The sequence below is a fragment of the Cetorhinus maximus genome, chromosome 4, assembly GCF_964194155.1.
Source record: "Cetorhinus maximus chromosome 4, sCetMax3.hap1.1, whole genome shotgun sequence".
In the NCBI taxonomy this organism is placed as follows: Eukaryota; Metazoa; Chordata; class Chondrichthyes; order Lamniformes; family Cetorhinidae; genus Cetorhinus; species Cetorhinus maximus.
Genome location: NC_135882.1, coordinates 170,527,598 through 170,548,555, shown reverse-complemented (window position 1 = coordinate 170,548,555; position 20,958 = coordinate 170,527,598). Strand labels below are relative to the sequence as shown.

Here is a 20,958-nt window from a genome sequence, read left to right as displayed (position 1 = left end):
TTTAGGTTGAGAACACTGCTTGAGCCGTGGTGCGGGTGGTGAGATTTCGCGAGAGAATGCTGCGATTGGCTGTCTTCACTTCCATGAGTGTGCAGTTTGTAGGAAAGAATAACATTTCAGAAACGAGAGAAGCCATTGAAGTCAATCCTTTCAGTAGATTAACTCCTATCTAATTATATTTTTAATACCACGGATGTTATTTCCCCATTACTCACCTTGGAAGGTTCTTGTTTACCTCTGTCCTAATTTTGGCTGTACAAAGATGCCCAAATCCCTCGGGACACCGACATTTAATAGTTTCTTACCATTTAAGAAACGAGTTCTGTGGTTTTTTTTCTATTCCTACCAAAGTGAATAAAAGCAATTGTGGATTTCAAAGTGGAATTAGATAAGTGCATGAAGGGATAAAATTTGCAAGGCTACAGGGAAAAGGCAGAGGAGTGGGACTTGCTGCATTATTCTTGCAGAGAGCTTGCATGGCCATCTCCTGTGTGTAACTACGCTACAATTCTATTCTCCCCCCCCCCCCCCCAATCATACTCCATCTGCCACCTATTTGCCCGCTCACTTCACCTGTCTTATAACTCTTCGCAGACTCCTCATGTTTTCCTAAAAGCTTACTTTTCCACCTAGCTTTGTATCGTCAGCAAGCTTGAGCACGTTATATTTGGTCCCTTCATCTAAATCATTAATATTGATCAAGGGCAATTAGGGATGGGCAATAAATGCTGGCCGAGCCAGCAATGTCCACATCCCATGAATGCAAAAAAAAAAGCTAGCTGAGATTCCCAGCACGGATCCTTATAGCACTCCACTAGTCACAGCCTACCAACCTGAAAATGACCTGACTCTACTTCCTGCCTGTTAACCAATCCTCATTCCATGCTCATCTTGTGCAACCCCTTATCTTGTGCAACAACTTTCATATACCACCTTATCAATTGCCGTTAAGGAATCCAAATATGCCATTTCCACTGGTTCCTCTTTATCTACCCTGCTATTTACATCCTGAAAAACATTTAAATAGATGTGTTAAGCATGCCTTCCTTTCATCACCCCGAAGGTCCTGAACCTTTTGGAATTTGCAACTGGAGAGGGCTGTAGATGCTCCTTTGTTCAGTATATTCAAGGCTGATATCGGTAGGTTTTTAGACTAAGAAAATCAAGGTGCAGGAAAGTAGGTTTGAAGTTGCGGATCAGTCATGATCTTACTGACTGGCAAAACAGGCTCAAGGAGCTATATAGCCAGCTCCTAATTCTTCCAATTATTTAACATTCCGAGTATTAACTTTTTCCTGATATCTTCTACACTTGCTGTTCCACACTTCCTATTTTCTTGTTGCATTTTGAAGTATTGATCTGGGTTTACTGATTTGCAATCATTTAATATCTTGGATATTTAGAAACAGTTGATCCTTAACCTTCAAAGACTGTGAAACTTCAGTTCCTCTAAAAATTTCCTCATCATTCAATCTTTTGCGTTATATCCTTTTGGAGGAAACTTTCCCTTAATAACCATGACTGAGGTAGTGGGTTCTAGGGATTTGGGCTATTGTACAGACTTAGCATGACAGCAGTAGGCTTGTACTGCACTGTTTTGGATGCGTGTCTTATTGGCATTCTGTAGCTTTGCCACACTGACAGTCACGTCTACCTTTACCTAGAGTTTTCGCATGGAAATAGATTGTTCAGCAAAACTTGACAATGTCCATTGCTCCATATGAGCCTCCTGCCACCTAATTAATCTAACTCCTTCTATACCTTGCCCCTTGCTGTACTTACCTAACTTCTCTCTAATTGTATCGAAATGATTTAGCTAAACTGTTTCCTGTGGGAGCAAGTTCCGCATTCTAACCATTCTCTGGGTAGGTAGACAAGTTTCTCCTGAATTACATGCGCTATTGGTTTCTGTCGTTGGGGTTGCCCCACAAATAAAGTCCTCCCTGTGCCTACCCTATCAGACCCGTTCATAATTTTGAAGACCTTCTTTACAATTGTGTATAGCCATATCTAATTAGATACGGTAAGTCCCCAGGGTACTGGCCCCTTCGTTGACTTGCCAAACATGCTTTATTTCATTTTTTAAAAAAAACCTTATCTGCTAAGTTTATCTGTTAACAAAATTGTTTCACTTTCTCATGAATGGCATTTCCTACTTTACAACAATGACTACAATTCATAGTTCATAGGCTGTAGAGCACTTTTGGGCATCCTAGGGTCATGGAAGGCATGTCGGAAATGCATGCCTTGCCTTTTATTGAAACTCCCAGCTGATCCGAGATAAAATGAGTTTCTACAACCTACAGTTAGTTCCTGTGGGGTGGGGGGTGGGGGGTGGGGGGTGGGGGGGGGGCAGGGTAGTAGGGGTTGAAGTGAGTTGAATTAGAGATCTCACTCCAGCACAAAATTATTAGAAATTGTCGCACCCATTCACTTGTAAGTCTCCTCCGAGGCTGGAAATCAGACCATTTTGAGGGTAAAATTGAAATGTTTCCACGCAAGTGATTTTTGCTTTATGCCAAATGACACTCCATCTTGTGGCTATCCCAGACAGATCAACAATAACAACTTATATTTATATAGCACCTTTAACATAATAATATCCCAAGGTGCTTCACAAGATAGGTTAAATGAGTGGGCAAAGGTCTGGCAAATGGAGTATAATATGGGGAAGTGTGAAATTGCCTGTTTTGGCAGGAAGAATTAAAAAGAAGCATATTATCTAAATGGTGAGAGATTGCAGAGCTCTGGGGTGCAGAGGGATCTGGGTGTCCTGCACACATCACAAAAGGCTAATATGCAGGTACAGCAAGTAATTAGGAAAGCTAATAGAATGTTATTGTTTATTGCAAGAGGAATTGAATATAAAAGGGAGGCTATGCTTCAGTTATACAGGGCATTCATGAGATCACATCGAGAGTACTGTGTACAGTATCAGTCTCCTTATTTAAGGAAGGATGTAAATGTGTTCGAAGCAGCACAGAGAAGGTTTGCTAGACTAATACCAGGAATGGGTGTATTGTCTTATGATGAAAGGTTGGACCAGCTGGGCTTGAATCTGCTGGAGTTTAGAAGAGTAAGAGGTGACTTGACTGAAACATATAAGATTCTGAGTGGCCTTGGCTGGGAGGATGTTTCCTCTTGTGGGAGAATCTCAAACTAGGGGTTGACCATTTAAGGCAAAGATGAGGAGAAATTTTTTGAGGGTAGTGAACCTTTGGAACTCCCTTCCTCAAAAGGCAGTGGAAGCAGAGCCGTTGAATATTTTTAAGGCAGAGGTAGATAGGTTCTTGAAAAACAAGGGGGTGAAAGGTTATCATGGGTAGGTAGGAGGTTACAGTCAGATCAACCATGATCTCATTGAATGGTGGAGCAGGCTCGAGGGGCTGATTGGCCTATTCCTCCTAATTCGTATGTTCATATGTAAGAGTATTATAAAAGAGAGTACGATACAGAGCCAAGTAAGGAGATATTGGGTCAGGAGACCAAAAGTTTGGTCAAAGAGGTTGGTTTTTAAGGAGTGTCTTAAAGGAAGAAAGCGAGGTAGAGAGGTTCGGGGGGCAATTCCAGAGCATGAGGTCTAGGCAGCTGAAGGCATGGCCACCGATGCCAGGGCGATTAATTCTGGCCTCCTGAGTATCCCCAATTTTAGAGGAGCGCAGAGATCTTGGAGGAGATTACAGAGATAGAGAGGAGCAAGGGCGTAGAGGGATTTGAAAACCAGGATGAGGATTTTAAAGTCATGACATTGTTTGACTGGGAGCTAGTGTAGGTCAGTGAGCACAGAGGTGATAGGGCATAGGGGACTTGCTACAAGTTAAGACATGGTCAGGAGAGTTTTAGATGACCTCAGGTTTGCGAAAGGTAGAATGTAGGAAATGAGCCAGATGAGCTGCCGGCGACATCAAGATAAGTTGTTTGCTGCAGCACTCCAAAGAATTTGGCCTTGCTCTGCGGCCGCACATGGAGATTGTGGATATTGTTCAACTGAATGGAGATGATAAAGGCACGAATAAGTGTTTCAGTGGGGGATGTGGTGGCACAGTTGTGTTGTCACTGGTCTTGTACTCCAGAGACCCAGGGTAATGCGCTGGGGACCCAGGTTCGAATCCCACCACGGCAGATGGTGAAATTTGAATTCTGTAAAAAAAAAAAAATATGGAATTAAAAGCCTGATGGTGACCATGAAACCATTGTCGATTGTTGTAAAAACCCATCTGGTTTACTAATGTCTTTTACGGAAGGAAATCTGCTGTCCTTATCTGGTCTGGCCTACGTGTGACTCCAGACCCTCAGCAATGTGGTTGACTTTTTAAAAAATAAAACGCCCTCTAAACGAGGGCAATTGGGGATGGGCAATAAATGCTTGCCTAGGCAACGACGCCCACATCCCATGAATGAATAAAGAAAAAAAGTAGCAGATGAGCTGAGGTGGGAGTGAAGTTGGGTTGTGTTACGGAGTTGGAAATAGGTGGTCTTCGTGATAATGCGAATACGTGGCCAGGAGTCAAACGTGACACCAAGGTTGCAACTGGCATAATCTGAGGACTGTTGCCAGGGAGAGGGATGTAGTCGGTAGCTAGGGGATCGAGTTTGGAACAGAGACAGAAAATAATGGCTTCAGCCTTTTCCGACATTTAATTGGAGGAAATTTCTGCTCATCCGGTGCTGGGTGCCGGATAAGCAGTCTGATAATTTAGCAATACCAGAAGAATTACTGAATCTCAGAATTGTTACGGTGCAGGAGGCAGCCATTCGGCCCATCGTGTCTGCACCGGCTCTCCGAATGAGCAATTCATCTGGTTCCATTACCCCGCCTCCTCCCCACAGCCCTGCACACTCTTCCTTTTCAGATAACTCTAATTCCCTTTTGTATGCCTTGATTGAATCTTTCACGTACGCTCTCAATCAGTGCATTCCAGTCCTTAACCACTTGCTGCATGAAAATAATTTTCCTCATGTCACTTTTTTGCTTCTTTTGCCAATTATTTTAAATCTGTCCCTTCTTGTTCTTGGTCCTTTAATGAGTAGGAACGGTTTCTCCCTATCTACTCTTATCAAATCTCCTCTCAACCTTCTCCAAGGAAAACAGTCCCAACCTCTTCAATCCATCTTCATAACAGAAATTCTCCATCCCTGGAACCATTTGCTTGAATCTTTTCTGCACTTTTTATAATGCCTTCACATCTTTCCTAAAGTGTGGCACCCAGACTGGAGACAATACTCCAGTTAAGGCCAAACTAGCGTCTTATATAATGTTCAACATAACCTCCTTGCTCTTGTCTTCTATGCCCCTATTAATAAAGCCGAGGATACTGTGTGCTTTATTAACTGTGTTCTCAACCTGTCTTGTCACCTTTAACGGCTTTCGCACATATACAATGAGGTCCCTGCGCTCCTGCACCTCTTTAGAGTTGTACCCTTTATTTTACATTCTCTCTCCATATTCTTCCTACCAAAATGAATCACTTCGCAATTCTCCGCATTGAACTTCATCTGCCACCTGTCCTCCCATTCCACCAACTTGTTTATGTCCTTTTTAAGTTCTACACTATCCTCCTCACAGTTCACAATGCATCCAAGTTTCATGTCATTCGCAAATTTTTAAATTGCGCCCTTTACACCATGATATAGGTCATTAATATAGAGTCGAGAGAGGCGCTGGTGAGGTAGAGCTGGGTGCCGTTGGCGTACATGTGAAAACTAATGCTGTGCTTTCAGATGATGTCGCCAAGGAGTAGTGGATGAGAAATAGAAAGGGTCCAAGAATAGATCCTTGGTGAACACCAGGGGTAGCAATGTGGGAGCAGAAAGAGAAGCCACTGCAAGTGATTCTATGTCCCCAACTAGGTGAATAAGAATGGAACCAGGTGAGAGCAATCCCACCCGGCTGAAGAGACATTTGGAGGAGGATGGTGTGGTCAACCATGTCAAAGGCCGCAGATAGGGTGAGAAGGATGAGGAAGAAAGGTTTACCTTTGTCACAGTCACATCGAAAGATTGTTGGACACAGGGAATTGAGGGCTAGGATGGGAAGTGAAGTTGGTATAGAGGGTCAACCATGATTGTATTGAATGACAGAACAGTAATGAGCTGTATGGCTGCTGAATCCCAATTCTTATGTTCAGGATTTTCTGTATTGCTGCAGGTAAGTTTCGATTTGCCACCTATCAAACAGTAAGTTATTTGAATCGGATGTCTGCAGACACGGTTTTTGTGCTGCACAGTTATTTGGCGTATTATGCAAACACATCTTCTCTGGTCCAATCTCAGTATAAATTTTGGGGAGAAAGGAAAGCAGCCAGTGTTCCTACTCCTGATCACTATCCCAATGAGGTGTCCATGCGTAACAGTGAGCTGATGATGGGTCACACACGAATGGGAATCAAGGAGAAGAGGAAGAAAGAAATGGGATAGAATTTGGGAAGGGATTTATTCCACTTCTGAATATTGACCGCCCCCCCCAAAAAACTGATGTGGCATCACAAATTGATAAACATGGTTGAATTTACAAAAGTGTTGCATTAATATAGAGGCGCCCTGGGTGAACCTGATTGACTTACATATTTAAAAGGCTCCCATCCCTTGAAATAGGCTGACCTCGTCTCTGGGCTCACCACCAGCTTGGGTAACCGCTGGTCAACCTGGCGATCTTTGTGCTGCCCTCGGTGCCAGCCTCCTCAGTGACCTGACCTGCTGCTTAGCGGTGGGCAAGCGATGGCCGCACTCTGCTTCCTCAGTGTCCAAAAATCTGCGACAAGGCGAGAGAGTATTGTGCTTTTAAGTGTTTATATACCTTAATGCATCCCATAATCTGCCTCATTCCAGTTTGGGTAGATTGGCAACAGAAAAGGCGGTCGGTCTCATTTGTCATTACCCATTCCGTGAGAGGGAAATGGCATTGGGAAAGCAGCTGGGCAGGAATGTCTGGGAACAATTCTTATTCCCCATGCTCAAAATGGCAAGTAACTCGTTTGTTTTTAACTTCTTTAACAGATTGACAGATTTGTAAAATTAAAATAAAATATTCACTTCAACAGTACTAATTTTACCACTCTGACATTTCACTGTTCGATTCATCTCATTTCAATTTTTTTAATATATATATAGAAAATAACTGTCCATAGAAGGTTGGCGTATATACTAATTTAGGTCAGTAACCTTCTACCATGTAGTACACAATGTACTATTTTGTTAAAGTGCAACAATATGTGTCTTTTTAAGGTCAACTGCTGTAATTATTGCTTGTTCAGCATCTAGATGCTATTCGGGGATTCTCGCATCATTAAAAGTTGAACTAGATTTCTTTTAGTGGATACTTGGATACTTTTTTTAAAAAAAATATCCACTCTTTCTATCAATTGGAAGGCCTGGTTTACCTCCCTTAAGTCAATCAGAGGCTTCATGTTTCTACTAAACCCTCAGTTCAGTTAAAGATCTGACTGTGTACATTTTATATAGAATCTATCTAACTCAGCCCCAACGCTCTGCAGTACCAGACAGTTTAAAAATAAAAGGTCTCCCTTTTAAGACTGAGATGAGAATTTATTTTCTCGGGGTCTTTCGTATGTGGAATTCTCTTCCAAAGAACAGTGGAGGCTAGGTCATTGAATTTATTCAGGGCAGAGTTAGACGGATTCTAGACAGATAAGGGAGTCAAGGGTTATGGAGGACAAACGAGGAAGTGGCGTTGAGGCCACAGTCAGATCAGCCATAATCTTATCGAATGATGAAGCAGGCTCAAGGGGCCAAATGGCCTACTGGTGTTCTTAAGCCCTCCGTTCCTACCAGAATGACACCAGGGATGAGGAGCTTCAGTGATGTGGAGAGATCGGAGAAGGTGGGATTGTTTCCCTTAGAGTAGAGTAGCTTAAGGGGAACTTTAACGAATGTGTTCAAATTCATGGGGGGTTTTGATAGACTAAGTTACGGGAGACTGTTTTGGCAGGAGGATTGGTAACCAGAGGACACAGACTTAATAGAAATATAGAAAATAGCAGCAGGAGTAGGTCATTCGGCCCTTCGAACCTGCACCACCATTCAACATAATCATGGCTGATCCTTTATCTCAATGCCATACTCCTGCTCTCTCTCCATACCCCTTGACGCCTTTAGAGTAGAAACCTATTTCCTTCTTAAATATATTCAGTGACTTGGCCTCCACAGCCTTCTGTGGTGGAGCATTCCATAGGTTCACCATCCTCTGAGTGAAGGGATCAGAGGTTCCGGACATGTCCTGTAGGACCCGGGCACTTGTCAGCCCGCAGCTCCAACAATTTACTCAGTACCACTTACTTCTCTGGTGATTGTAATTTTCCTGAGTTCCTCCCTTCCTTCCATTTCCTGCTTAATAGCTGCTTCTGGGATGTTACTTGTATCCTCTATAGTGAAGGCTGATGCAAAATACCTATTCAATTTATTTGCCATTTCCTTGTTTTCTATTATCAATTCTCCAGACTCACTTTCTATATGACTGGTGCTCACTTTGTTAACTTGTTTCTTTTTAAAATATTTATAAAAACTCTTACTATCTGTTTTTATAGTTCTTGCTAGCTTTCTCTCATACTCTAATTTTTCCCTCCTTGTTAATCTTTTGTTGTTCCTTATGTTTTGTCTAATCTTCTGGCCTTCCACCTATCTTTGCACAATTATATGTTTTTTCTTTAAGTTGGTACTATCTTTAATCTTTCTAGTTAACCATGGGTGGTGTGTCTGTCCCTTGGACTTTTTCTTACTCATTGGAATGTATCTATTCTGAAATATCTCTTTAAATGTCTGCCACTGCATCTCTGTTGACCTATCCCTTAACCCAATTTGCCAATTCACTTTAGCCAGCTCTGCTTTCTTGCCCTCATAATTGCCCCTATTTAAGTTTAAACCACTCGGACTCTTGGACCCACTCTCCTCTCCTTCAAACTAAATGTAAAATTCAATCATATTATAGTCACAGCTACTGAGGGGTGCCTTCACTATGAGGTCATTAATTAATCCCATCTCATTGCACAATACCAGGTTTAGTATAGCCTGTTCTCTGGTTGACTCCAGAACATGCTGTTCTAAGAAACTACCCTGGAAACATTAAATTAACTCCTCATCTAGGCTTCCTTAACCGAGGTTTTCCACCCACGGTGGTTGACAGGGCCCTCAACCGTGTCCGGCCCATCTCCCGCATATCTGCCCTCAACACCTTCTTCTCCCTCCCAGAACCATGATAGGTTCCCCCTTGTCCTCACTTATCACCCCGCCAGCCTCCACATTCAAAGGATCATCCCCCGCCATTTCCTCCAACTCCAGCATGATGCCACCACCAAACATATCTTCCCTTCACCCTCCGTGGTCCAGTCCTCCATCACCCCCTACACCTCAACCCCCTCCCACAGCACCTTCCCATGCAACCACAGAAGGTGCAACACCTGCCCCTTTGCTTCCCCCCTCCTCACCGTCCAAGGGCCTAAATGCTCCTTTCAAGTGAAACCGCATTTCGCTTGCACTTCCCTCAATTTAGTCAACTGCATCAGCTGCTCCCAATGCGGTTTCCTCTACATTGGAGAGACCAAACGCAGACTGGGTGACTGCTTTGCAGAACACCTTCGGTCTGTCAGCAAGCATGACCCAGACCTCCCTGTCGCTTGCCATTTCAACACACCACCCTGCTCTCATGTCCACATGTCCATCCTTGGTCTGCTGCAGTGTTCCAGTGAAGCTCAACACAAACTGGAGGAACAGCACCTCATCTTCCGACTAGGCACTTTACAGCCTTCCAGACTGAATATTGAGTTCAAAAACTTTAGATCATGAACTCTCTCCTCCATCCCCACCCCCTTTCCGATCCCCCCCCTTTTCCAATAATTTATATATTTAAAATATATTTTTCTTTTCCCACCTATTTCCATTATTTTTAAACGTTTTTCCATCCATTGTTTTATCTCAACCTTTTAGCCTATTTCGATCTCTTCCCCCCCACCCCACCCCACCCCCACTACGGCTATCTGTACCTTGCTCGTCCTGCTTTCTACCCTTAATGTCACCATTAGCACATCTCGTAGCTAATATCACCACCGTCAACACCTCTTTGTCCTTTTGTCTATGACATCTTTTGGCTATCTCCACCTATCACTGGCCCTCTATTCAGCTCTACCTGTCCCACTCCCCCCTTAAACCAGCTTATATTTCACCTCTTTTCTATTTTTCCTTAGTTCTGATGAAGAGTCATTCGGACTCGAAATGTTAACTGTGTTCCTCTCCGCAGATGCTGTCAGACCTGCTGAATTTTTCCAGTTATTTTTGTTTTTGTTTTGGATTTCCAGCATCCACAGTTTTTTGCTCTTATCCTCATCTAGGCTACCTTGCCCATCTGACTTTTCCAGCCTATATGTAGATTAAAACCTCCCATGATTATTGCTGTGCCTTTCTGACAAGCTCCCATTATTTCTTCTTTTATACCCTATCCTACCATGTGGTTAATATTAGGGAACCTGTACATGACCCTCACAAGTGACTTCTTGCTTTTACCATTTTTCATCTCTACCCAAACCGTTTCCACATCCTGGTTTCCTGAACCTAGGTCATCCCTCTCTATTGTGCTAATAATAGAGCACAACCATCCACCTTTTCCTCGCTTCTTGTGCTCCCTAAATGTCCTATACCCTTTAATATTCAGGCCCCAATCCATGCCCTCCTCCAGCCATGTCTCTGCAATAGCTATCAAATCATACTTATTTATTTCTATGTGTGCTCTCAATTCATCTGTTTTGTTTCAAATGCTTCGTGCATTCAGATAAAGAGCCTTTAGTTTTATCCTCTTATTATAACCTCTCATCTCATCTGTTGATTTACTGTTAGATTTGTACTCTATTCCTTCCTGTCACTGTCTGTTTTTCATTTCCTGTAATAATACCTTTCTCTTTTGCCTTGTCTATACTCTTTGATTTACCACATCTTCTCAAATTTGTACCCTTGCCCCCACTACTTAGTTTAAAACCCTCTCTACTTTCCTAGTTATGCAGTTGGCAAGAATACCGGTCCCAGCACAGTTCAGAAGTAGACAACCCCAACAGTACAGATCCCACTTTCCCAGTTTTGATGCCAGTGCCCCACGAACTGGAACCCACTTTTCCTACACCAGGTTTTGAGCCACGAGTTTATCTTCCTAACCTGATTTGTCCTATGCCAATTTGCACATGGCTCAGGTAATAATCCAGATAATGACCTTTGAGATTCTGCTTCTTAATTTGGTTCCAAGCTCCTCATATTGACAGGCAGGACAAAGAAGGAGATTCTGCACAATGTCATTGGCACTGACATGGACCACGACGACTGGGGCCTCCCCATCCCAATGCAAGTTCCTCTCCAGGCCCGAGCAGACGTCCCGAACCCTGGCACTGGGCAGGCAGCCTGGACTCCCACACTTTGCTGCAGAGAACGGTACCAATCCCTCTGAGTATACTGTCCCCCTGCTTGAATGGCTCCCTGTACCATGGTGCCATGGCCAGTTAGCTCATCCACCCTGCAGCCTCCACTCACATCCAGACAAGCTGAAATAAGCCTCAACTTTGTTGGACAATTGCAAGGGGATCAGATATACACTTGAAAAGGAAAAAAACAATGCAGGGCTATAGGGAAATAGCAGCAGAGTGGAGCTAAGTGGATAGCGCTTTGAATGGGCCAGTGCAGACACAATGAGCTAAAAGTCCTCCCCCTGTGCTGTACAATTGTATGAGAATTCAATTGTGCAATAACATCAATTGCTGATTCAATTGTACGTTCCAGGAGAACACTGCACCCTGTGGATGGTGTAACCATGCAACGGATAGAATTCCCGTTAGTGTTTTTTTTTGTGGTAATTTCAGAGTGAAACTTTGGCACCAATATTTCACTAAATATTGAGATATTGCTCAAATTAATTATCTAAATAAATAGAATATCAATTGTAATAGATTAAGGTTCAGCCTTGTCGATAGCAAGTCTGACTATAAATGCTGTGATATGAGTTAATCCTTTTAAAGTAAACTGCCCTATAAGGTATATTAACTACAGATTAAGGTCAAGGACCAAGGTGGATAACAATGTTGGAAACTCTTCAACCATACTTGTCACCTCATAAAGCAAATATCTCACGTAATTTATTCACATTTTTCTTGGTGTAAAATAAGTGAGCCCCCTCACATAGAGGATGTGATGTGGATGTAGCAGGCCGAGAGGGAAAGGTGCTGTAATGAGCAGATGATCCCAAAGAGACACAGTTAATCGGCAGAAGACTGAAAGAAGCTGTAAAGGGGTATTAGCAAGACTTTTGGGAGGGAGAGAGGGGGGGGTGGGGGGGGTGCGCGCGGGTAGGGAATGGGTTAAAAAGTGGCAGATAGGATTTAATGTTAGTTGGAGTGAGATGGTAGAATTTAGATTTAAAAATGACATCAATTATACTTGGAATGGAAGTAGTCTTGGTGCTAAGGGAAGTGGACGTACAGTTTAATGAAACATTGAGAGCACCTCAGGTTGACATGGCTTTTGCTAACTAAACCAAGCTACTGGAGATTTGTTCTATACTTCTTGTGATAAAACCTAAGAGGTACTGAGGTTATATAAAACACTGGTAGCTCCTCAGTTAAATTTGTATGTACTTCAACATTGGAACTTAGGAACAGGAGTAGACCATTTAGCCGTTGAACCTGTTCTGTTATTCATTGAGATCATAGCTGATCTGTATCTTGATTCCATATCCCTTAATACCCCTGGCTAACAAAGTTGTGAATCTCAGATTTAAAATGATTAATTATTAACTGATGACCTGAACTTGGTTCACGTCCCTTTTTTTATTATCTTATTTAAAGGAGGACTTCCCTCTCCATTCTTTTATCGGCTTAAAGGCCTTTCTACATCCCTATTTATCCTTTCAGCCTGGATCTTAACCCCTGTCTGACTCAGCTGAAGCCTATTCCAGCAGCAAAGCTTGTTTCTGCCCCAGTACAGGTATCAAAATAATGAAATAGAACAACTTCACCACTCTAATATCTGAGCTATGTGTCAGTTTTCCGAATCTATTGTTCCCACATCGATTTGCTCGTGGCTCAAACACAATGGGAAGGATGTTGAGCTTTAGAGAAGATATGAAACAGCTTCACTAGAATACTAGCTGATGAAATACAAACACAAGTGATTAAGGGGAAACCTAGGCTTTTTCTTTATGACAATACAGATTATGAAAATGATGTGATAGAAGCATTGTTTTAAAATCTCAAATAGATGGAGCAGGATGGACAGAGGCTGACTATTTCCCTGCAGTTGAGATGTCAAGAATGTCAAGCCAGAGATTTACGACAGGGTGAAAGGGAAGTTTCTTTGCACAGGGAGTTGTGAGGCTGTGAAATTCCAGGACTAGTGGTTGAAATAGAAACTGTGTCAATATCAAAGATTAACTTGGATAGGTGGATGAAGGCAAAAGGATTATGTTGAGGGGTGGGGGGGGTAAAATTTGATTTACTCAAGGGCAATTGCCAACATGGGCTTGCTTAGGCCAAGTGGGTGGATGAGTGTGTTAAAATTTCTATGTCAGTCAACATAAACCTCCAGGCTGTTTGATTTTTCAACCTTTTCTGGCTATAACTGATCTTTGAAGAAATCAAATATTTCCCAACCATTCCTTCATGTTCTCATTCTCCAACTCCTCAAAAGAAAGTGACATAATTGTAGTTCTGTCTTTACATTTGGAAAATGTAAATTCATGACAACCGAGTAGACTTGGTTAAAGATCATTAAAATAGGTAAACCATTGGATGTGGCAGTTTTCCTACCTAGCATTTTACGTTGACTTAGATAATTTCTGAATCTTGGTAATGCGCATTTGAATTTTGATGTTAAGTAATATTGTTCTAAACAGGTAATCTAAAATGGATATGTAAAATAAGCTATAAAAAGAGATTCATAAGATCAATGACATTACTAACTTTTGTATTCCCTTTACTTTCTTACTGAGCCTATTTGATGCTTGCTGAATTTGGGCAATAGCCCTTTAGTGCCTCACCCCAGTGACTGTTCTCAGCAGTGATTGACAGCAGGCCATGCAACCATGTATGACCTTATGGTTGAGCCTGTTGCTGCTATCACCTGAGTTTTGGATATACACATAAGAAATAGGAACAGGAGTAGGCCATTCAGCCCCCCCGTGCCTGCTCTGCTATTCAGTAAGACCATGGCTGATCTGATTGTGGCCTTAACTCCACTCTCCTGCCTGACCCGCAGAATTCTTCATGCCCATGTCAATCAAAAACCTGTCTAACTCAGCATTAAATATATTCAGTAACCCAGCCTCCACTGCTAACTGGAGAACTGATTTCCAACACTCGCAACCCTCTATGGGAAGAAATTCCTCCTCATCTCTGTTCTAAATGGGAAGACCCTTTATTCTGAAACTGTGCTCCCCAGTTCTAGATTCCCCCATGAGGGAAACATCCTCTCAGCATCTACCCTGTCAAACCCTCAGAATCTTTTATGTTTCAACAAGATCATCTCTCATTCTTCTAAACTCCATTGAGTATGGGCCCAACCTGCTCAACCTTTCCTCAAAGGACAATCCCTTCATCCCAGGAATCAGCCTAATGAACCTTCTCGGAACTGCTTCTAATACACATATGCCCCTTCTTAAGTAAGGTGAACAAAATTGTACATGATTGAGGAGAAGGGAGCCTTTTATTTTTCACCTTCCCTAGGTAAGGAACAATGAGGACAGTTTTAGCATCCCATCTGCTCAATTGGCTAACTTCAACAATGATCAGGGATTGAACTCGAGAGCTTCTGCTCCATTCAGGATAGTTCAACACTGAGTTCTACCAAAATATCTTAGACCATAAGAGCGATCATTTTACCACTTCATATCAGAATATAACGAAACTGGCAAAGCACCTCAATCCCTTAGACAGGTATTAGAAAATGAGTTGGTAACCCCAGCTGTGATCTAGCTATACCTTCTCTTGATGCAGTTGAGAAATCCTCATTATCTCCCCTTGATGTTCAACAGCATTACCAGTGCTGAATCCCTCCCCAACAACATCCTGGGGATTATCATTGAGCAGAGGCTCCACTGAACCAGCCATATAATTGCTGTGACTGCAAGAGCAGGTCAGAGGCTGGGAATTCTCTAGCAAGTCACTTGCCTCCTAACTCCCCAGAATCTGTCCACTATCTACAAAGCACGAGTCAAGTGTGTGTTGGAGTACTCTGCACTTGTTGGAGCTGTACTTATCCAAACAACACTCAAGAAACTCAACACCATCCAACAGAAAGCAACTTACTTGATTGGCACCCCATCCACTATCTTAAACGTTCACTCTCTCCACAGTGGCAGCAGTGTGTACCATCTATAAGATGTGCTGCAGCAGCTCCCCAAGCCTTCAACTGCTCTACCAAACCTGCACACTCTACCACCTCAAAGGACAAGGACAGCAGATGCATGGGAACAGAACCACTTGCAATTTCCCCTCCAAGCCACACATTGTCCTGACTTGGAACTATGTTGCCGTTCCTTCACTCTCGCTGGGTCAAAATCCTGGAACTCCCTTCCTAACAGAATTGTGAATGTAGCTACACCACGTGGACTGCAGCAGTTCAGGAAGGCGGCTCATCATCACCTTCTCAAGGGGAGACGGTGGCATAGAGGTATTGTCACTGGACCGGTATTCCAGAGACCCCAGGATAATGCTCCGAATCCCACCATGGCAGATGGTGAAATTTGAATTCAGTAAAAATCTATAATTTTTAAAAGTCTGGTTCATTAAGGTCCTTTAGGGAAGAAAATCTGCTGTCCTTACCTGGTCTGGCCTACATGTGACTCCAGTCCCACAGACTCTTAAAATCCCCTCTGAACAAGGGCAATTAGGGATGGGCAATAAATGCCTAGCCAGCAACGCCCACATCCCATGAATGAATAAGAAAAAAATTAGGCATGGCTAATAAATACTGACCCAGGAATCCCAAGAAAATAAACTTCTGTATTTGTTGTAGCTGCAGAACATATTTTGAAGAATGGGTTGAATTTGTTGTCTTTCTAGAAGATTCCTGATTGTCTTGTAGAATTATATCAAGCTGAATAATTTGGTTGAGCAACGCTGCAGTAGTTCAAGAAGGCAGCTCCCCACCACCTTCTCGAGGGCAATTAGGGATGGGCGATAAATGCTGACCCAGCCAGTGACACCCACGTCCCATTAATTAATTTTTTTTTAAAAAAACCACGCAGGAATAATCATAGCAGCTTTGCGTTCTGGGCAAGGAGTTACATTGGTTTTGCCATTCTCGAATTTAGGGGGTGTGTTCTTTCAGAGCTGTTTGTGCCACTTGCAGAGAAAGATTAAAAAGGTAACATTACTGAACTTGTATTAACTTCCGTGCAGAACCTAAATGCAGCATATTTATGGCCGGTCTTTGATTTCCAGAAATCACAGCCGAATGGGCGAGCCGGAAGTGAACCATTAGAAGAGGAAATTCTTCACCCGTTTGAAAAGCTAATCGTCAAACAGCTCGATACTGAAAAGAAAGCGGAAAAGGTTTGTGTGCGCCTGATAACTTTCAGGTTCCAAGCATGATGTTAGACAGTTGACTCAAATGCTAAACCAACTACTTCAAATCAGCAACTGCAATAGGTACTGTTATACTGCAACAATTTGCATTAGCGCTGTTTCGTTTTTTTAAAAAAAAACCCAAAGCATTTCAGAGATGTATTTGAAAAATGGCTACTGCAGCGGCAAGAGTGTGACTAACTCAGGTGCTTGAAGTATTTGGAAATAACTGAACAGTTGAGGGTGAATGAATCTTTTACATCCCGTAATAAACGCACAAGCCGCAGTGGTTCAAAAGGGAAATATTCTTGGGCAAGTAGGGATGGGCAATTTGCCAGTGATGCCCGCGTCCTGAGAATGAATTTAAAAAGTGAGCCGATTGTAGTTTTATCTTTGCATTAGGAAATTGTAAACCTATGCCAGTTCATGTCTTTCATTGCAATTGATATCCTTCATTAGAGGTTTTTTATAACTGTGTTTCTACTTTTTAACACAAGTTTATGCATGACAGTGTAATATGGTTCATGTCTTTAGAACATGAGATAAGAACAGGAGTAGACCACAATTAAATTTTGGGTGATAATACAATTTAGACAAGAGAATAACAAGGGGAATGTGAAGACGAAATTTTTTACACAGCGAGTGTTATGACCTGGAACTCCCTGTCCACGAGGGTGGTAGAAGCAGAGAGGATAAATGATTTCAAAAGAAAATTGGACGGGCACTTGAGGGAAATAAACTTGCAGGGCTGTGGGGATATTGGGGAATGGGACAGACTGGATTGCTCCATGAAGAGCTGGCATATACTCGATGTGCCAAATGGCCCCCTTTTGTGCTGTCAATGACATTATACTATCATTCAAAATCTGGTGGCATGGTACTTGTGAAGTCCTAAGATGGTATGTACTATTATTATGACTGCACAATGTAAGGGTGAGGCTTTATTCATTTATAGCCAGAGCTCATATTTAGTTGGGACCCTGAACCTGCAGTAGTGTTTATAAACGTATTGATGTATTTATTGCTGTTGAACTATGGGAAGCCCATGTTTAGGGTCGATGTTCAGATGTTGGAGGTACAGCCTCAAGTTCTACCTAGTGCATAACGTCTAAACAGCTGCAACCAGGATTGAAGTTGCTCTCTTGCACCACTGCCCATTTCTTAGAAAGCGAAGAACGTTTGAGTTTTACCCAATTTTACAGTTACCCCAGTAAAGATGCGACAACAAAAAAGTTTCCCAAAGGAGCTGAGTCTCATAAACTGCCACAGATTAAGCAAGCGCTACTTTAACTTTTTTCTGATTTATAGCATTCTTTTCTTCCTCAAGCAACTTCCTTAAACATTGGACTCTGTAGTTGAGTGCTAAATCCACCTCTTCACCTCCACAGGAAGGAGCAGGCACAATTCAGGCACTCTGGATGACAGCCAGATTTCTTTGCTTCCTTCTGCAGCCTTCCTGATATCAAACCCAACCTCATTTGGGAAGTTTTAATTGCCACTGGGAAAGAATCCAGTATACATAACTTGCTTGCACTGCAACTAGATTACAAATCTATCAGTTGGAAAAAGACTGCAGTTCTTAAGGTCTTTGTAAAAATTGTGTACATGTTTTTTATGTTCATTAAAAAGTCTTGAAGGGCAGGATTGTGGTTGTTCCTCCAGGCTGGCGATAGTTCCAGCTCTCTTGACAGAGTAGTTCTGAATCATTCTGCCTCTCTTTGTGATGCTGCTCATGTCCAGCCATGTGCCATCTCCACCCCACCATCTCTCAAAGATATGTGGAAGACGGAGATAAAAGCAAAGGAGCAAATGGATAGAAAACAGAACAATAAAAGAGGAAAGATTCAAGATTAATGTAGCACTGACAGAAATTACATGATTGAAGCAGATGGCATTGATGCCATCAGGGGGAATTTGGTGGTTGTGAAGGGTGCTATAAAAATGCAAGCCTTGTCTTTTTCTAAGGGGAGGCTTCAAGCTTACATAAAGGAGAATGGAACTGAGGGATACAGGGGCAGGGTGGGAGAAGACCTGTGTGGAATATAAGCACTAGCATAGAGCAGTTGGGCTGAATGGCCTGTTTCTGTGTTGTGGATTCAATCTGGTGGATGTAGAAGGGAAAGCAAGTAAGAAATAAAGGCAGCTTCATCATCAAACGCCTGTCACTTCGTAACTTGTACAATGAATTCTTCTTATGGGTAATGCATGATTGTGTCCAAAAGTTACAAATGCAAAATTACAGCCCTAATTATATACCATAGAACCATAGAAAAGTTACAGCACAGAAGGAAGCCATTCGGCGCATCTTGTCCATGCCAGCCCGAGGACACCCAGGTGCCCTTTCTAATCCCACCTTCCTGCACCCGGCCCATAGCCCTGCAGCTTACAGCACTCAAGGTGCAGATCTAGGTACTTTTTAAAAGAGTTTAGAGCTTATGCTTCTACTACCAACTTGGGCAGCGAATTCCAGACACCCACTACCCTCTGCATAAAAAAAGTTCTTCCTCATGTCCCGCCTACGCCTTCTGCCACTTATCTTGAATCTATGTCCCCTGGTTCTAGAATTCTCCACCAAGGGAAATAATTTTACCCTGTCCACTCTATCTATTCCCCTCATAATTTTGTACACCTCAATCAAGTCACCTCTCAGCCTTCTTAGTTCTAAGGAAAATAGCCCCAACCTATCCAATCTCTCCTCGTAGCTACACTTTTCTAACCCTGGCAACATTCTTGTAAACCTCCTCTGCACTCTCTCCAGAGCTATTACGTTCATCCTGTAATGTGGTGACCAGAACTACAGACAATACTCCAGTTGTGGCCTCACCATACCAAGGAGAATGGAAATGAAATATACAACTTGGTTCACACTCAAAAATGAAGAAATGAGTAATGCATGGTAACAGCAAACTGCCACCTCACACAGTGAATATGAGGTTGACTGAAGAGTGCCAGGAGAAATTGAATGGATCAATGACTGAAGAGCAGAGGAATAAGGCTTGGCAGTGAAGCAACAGATGAAAGAAATTAGTTTCAATTATAAAACAACTTACGGTGGCCTCTGGGTTTTCAAAGTTTTTCACAGCCAGTCAGCAGTGTAAAGCCTATTATTATGTAGGTGAACACAGGAAACAATTTCTACACATCAAACAGCCCCACAAGCAGCAACTGAGATGAATGGCCAATTATTCTGGTTTTGGCAGTAGCAGTTGGGGGAGGAATGTGCCATTGGATCAGTTATAACTTAGTCATTGAGTCATGTACTGCACAAGGAGAAGGCCATTTGGCCCATTTAGTTCATGCCTGCTCCCCGCAAAGCAGTCCAGTCAGCCCCATTCTCCGCTCTAAACCCGTAGCCCTGCAACTTTATTTCCTTCAATTGTCCATCAAATTTCCTTTTGAAATCATTGATTGTTTCCGCTGTCACTAGCATTTATGCCCCATCCCTGGTCCCCTTGAGGAGGTGGCGGGGGGAGGGTCACTTTTTTTGGACTGCTGTTGTCTGTGTGAAGAAGGTGCTCCCATGATGTTTTGTTTTTTTTATTAGCTCAGGCTGTGGGCATCACTGGCAAAATCAGCATTCATTAACTTTCAGAAGTGGTGGCAAGCTGGCTTCTTGACAACTGTATGGCTTGTTAGGACATTTCAGAGGGCAGCTAAGAGTCAACCAGCTGGTAGCATTCTTGTCTCTGAGTCAGAAGGTTGTGGGTTCAAGTCCCAATCCAACACCTGAGCGCAAACATCGAGGCTGGCACTCCAGTGCGGTGTTGAGGAAATGCTACACTTTCGGAGGTGCTGTCTTTCGAATGAGATGTCAGATGGATACCCGCTTTTTCAGGCGTACATAAAAGGTTCCACAGCATTATTTCGAAGAAGAACAAGGGAGTTACCCTGACCAATATTTATCCCTCAAACAACATCATAAAAACATCTGATTATTGTCACATCACTTTTTGTGGGAGCTTGCTGTGTACATTGGCTGTCATGTTTCCTGCATTACAGCAGTGACTGCACTTCAGAAGTACTTCATTGACTGAGGCTTCCAGTGCTCGTAAAAGGCGCTATATAAATACAAGTCTCTTTTTCATGTTGCTGTGGGATTGGAGTCATATAAGGGCCAGGCCTGGTAAGGACAGCAGGGTTCCCTCCCTAAAGAGCACTAGTGTTATGGCAACCTGGTAGTTACACGGTTACTGTTACTGATGCTAGGTTTTTATTCCAGATTTATTTAAGTAACCATTGAATTTCCCCACCTGCCATGATGGGATTTGAACTTGATGGTCCAGATCATGAGTCCAGGCCCCTGGATCACTAGTCCCTTAACAGCTCCATGATGCTACTTACTATTCCTGGTTATTATTCTTCGTGCGGTTTGATACAGCAGAGTGACTGGCTAGGCCACCTCAGAGGGCAG

At 42.7% G+C, this 20,958-nt stretch overlaps 1 protein-coding gene across 4 annotated transcripts in view; it reads left to right on the top strand.

Moving 5' to 3' along the window:
- Positions 1-20,958, top strand: part of LOC144680029 (protein LYRIC-like) — a 73,404-nt gene that overhangs the window by 5,903 nt on the left and 46,543 nt on the right. For all 4 annotated transcript variants that reach the window (XM_078541126.1, XM_078541124.1, XM_078541125.1 and 1 more), the window contains exon 2: positions 16,425-16,535. In XM_078541126.1, the coding sequence (XP_078397252.1) occupies positions 16,425-16,535 (111 nt within the window). The remainder of the gene's footprint in view (positions 1-16,424; positions 16,536-20,958) is intronic.